Source organism: Myotis brandtii, unplaced genomic scaffold, assembly GCF_000412655.1.
Source record: "Myotis brandtii unplaced genomic scaffold, ASM41265v1 scaffold133, whole genome shotgun sequence".
In the NCBI taxonomy this organism is placed as follows: Eukaryota; Metazoa; Chordata; class Mammalia; order Chiroptera; family Vespertilionidae; genus Myotis; species Myotis brandtii.
The window spans coordinates 2,464,453-2,466,866 of record NW_005354718.1 but is presented as its reverse complement, the minus strand read 5'-3'; the positions used below and the strand labels follow the sequence as shown (position 1 = coordinate 2,466,866).

The 2,414-nt window shown below is 50.6% G+C and overlaps 1 protein-coding gene across 1 annotated transcript in view; it reads left to right on the top strand.

The window, feature by feature from the left end:
• The first annotated feature begins 1,072 nt into the window (after positions 1 to 1,072).
• The window catches only part of LTK (leukocyte receptor tyrosine kinase), a 4,270-nt gene continuing 2,928 nt past the window's right edge, over positions 1,073 to 2,414 (top strand). The window contains 2 exon segments of the mRNA XM_014534859.1: positions 1,073 to 1,558; positions 2,141 to 2,256. Coding sequence (XP_014390345.1) covers positions 1,314 to 1,558; positions 2,141 to 2,256 — 361 coding nt within the window. The 5' untranslated portion in view covers positions 1,073 to 1,313.

Here is a 2,414-nt window from a genome sequence, read left to right as displayed (position 1 = left end):
CAGCCGGCAGCTGGGGGTGGGGGCGGCGGCTACCAGGGTGGGTACACCCTTGGGGCGGGCAGCTGGGCCGCCCCCCAGGATGAAGGAGGTTAGCGCCTTAGAACCGGCCGAGTCCCTCAGAAGAATGGGTGGGAAAGGGGTTGAGACTGCTCCAAGCCGGAGCAGGTAGAGCAATAGCTCTTAGAAAAAGAGGTCAGAAAAAGCAAAAAAGAGGTTTGATAAGTTGCAAATCACACTTCCAGACAGCACTCCCCAGATTTTCATTTAAATCCAGGACCTTTCCATCATCACAGACCCGCTTCTTGTTCTGCAGCTGTCCTGGGAACTTAGAGCAGGCCGAACGGGCAAACTGCGCAGAGGCAGAAAGCCAGGGACGGTTTAAACCAGTGGATCTCAAAGTGAGGTGCCCGAACCAGTAGCATCAGCACCAACAAGTTGTTAGAAATGCAACTCTCAGCCCCTCTGCAACCTACTGAATCCGACACTCCAGGGGAGGGTCCCAGCCATTTGTGTTCTAATCCATCCTGTACAGTCCAGTTTGGAAACCACTGATGTAAGGAACAGAGCCCTCGTGTCTGTCCAGGCTGCACTCTTTGTAAATACTTTATATACATCTTCTCCCATTATATACAGCCTCTCCATTTTATAGCTGAGGACATGGGACCAGAGGGATCAGACAGACAAGGAGGTGTCCCAACCAGCCAGGGATGGGCCTACCGGTGATTACTCCATCCCCACCTCTCTGGCTCCTGGCTCCTGGCTCCTGGCTCCTGGCTCCTGGCTCCCACTGTTGAACTGGCAGCACCTGTATTGTAATGCTAGTGTAGAGGAGGCCATACTGGGATTTCCACTGGGAGACTCCAGCTTCCACACAGTTCAAAAACCACCTCCCCAGCAGTGAGGCCGCTGTGTGCCCCTTCCTCCCCGTATCACTTTCAGTTTCCAGGGGCTGAGCTCTCCCTGCAGCCTCTGGCAGGTAGTAGCCTCTGCCACCCACCTCTCAGCCTGGCCTAGCCCTTTTCCTCAATCCCTGAGCCCACTCCTATCTGAGCCAGCAACTCTGAACTGTGAACTACCTACTTCTCGCACAGCACAGAAATATTGGGGAACTGGGCTGTCAGTTTTGATGCTAGTATGGGGCATGCTGGGGTGCTTGTCAAGTATCTCCTTGCTATGAATTCTCCTCAAATTCCTGCAAGGTCAAGGATTCCAGAGAGAGTATGCAGGCCTGACAGAAGCCCCCCAAGACCTCCCACCCAGCCTTAAATACCTGGCACGACTCCTTGTTCCACAGCCCAGGGTTAGAATTAAACATGTGGCTGGGAAAAGCAGGTGTGTGTCCCCCCACCCCACTCCACCTCATCCTCCCTCACCCCGCAATATCAGTTACTTTACTCGTAGTCACAGGGAACCACGGAGAAGTGGAGAGCCAACTGCACCTCAATTGCAGTCATCGCCTTTTGAAAGACTGTCAATGGCAGGCAGAGTTCTGGTTGGTCAAATGCATGTGCTCAGAGGGCATGGAGCTAGCTGTGAATAACAGCACCTGCACGGGTATGTTCTGCCATTGTCCAAGGTCTGGCTTCCTGGGGCCACAGGCTGGGAGGGGGAGTAGGATACTGGGTGTGGGCAGAAGATTAGAGATGCATCAGTGTATGCTCTGCCTTCAGGGAGCATGTAGTCTAGTGGTCTAGTGTGGGAGGGGCACTATCCATCTATCTAGATATATGAATCTATCTCTATATATCTATACCTATATCTATATCTATACCTATATCTATATCTTTACCTATACCTATAGCTACATCTACATCTATATCTATACCTATACCTACATCTACATCTACATCTACATCTACATCTACATCTATATCTATATCTATATCTATATCTATATCTATATCTATATCTATATCTATATCTATATCTATATCTATATCTATATATCTAAGTGACAATTGCCATGGGGGATGTAAAGTGTTTTAGGGGTTCTCAGGAGGGAGAGGTTGTGTTTGTCTAGGATAAGTGGGAAGCATCCTGGAAAAGTTAATAGTTGAGCTGCGTCCAAGGCTAAAGCTAAAACCTGGGGTAAAGGGACAGAGAGGAGCTTCCCACTGGAGGTGTCTCTCTTTCTTCCTAGACCTGCCCCCATATCAGGCCCTCTGGTTCTATTAGTGGCTGTGGTGGCAGCTTCTACACTGAGCCTCCTTATGTGTGCGGGTCCTGATTCTGGGTACGGATCATTCAGCAAGCATGGCTGATTCAAGGTTGCCCACCTCTCCACTGAGCTGTGTGGGGTCTCAGGGGCAGACATGGCTGATTTCAAGAACCCCTACTCCCAGCAGAGCAATGGTGAACTCCTCTGGGGTTCTAAGGATAGAAGCAGCTGGGGAGGCCCAGGGGAAAACATTTGC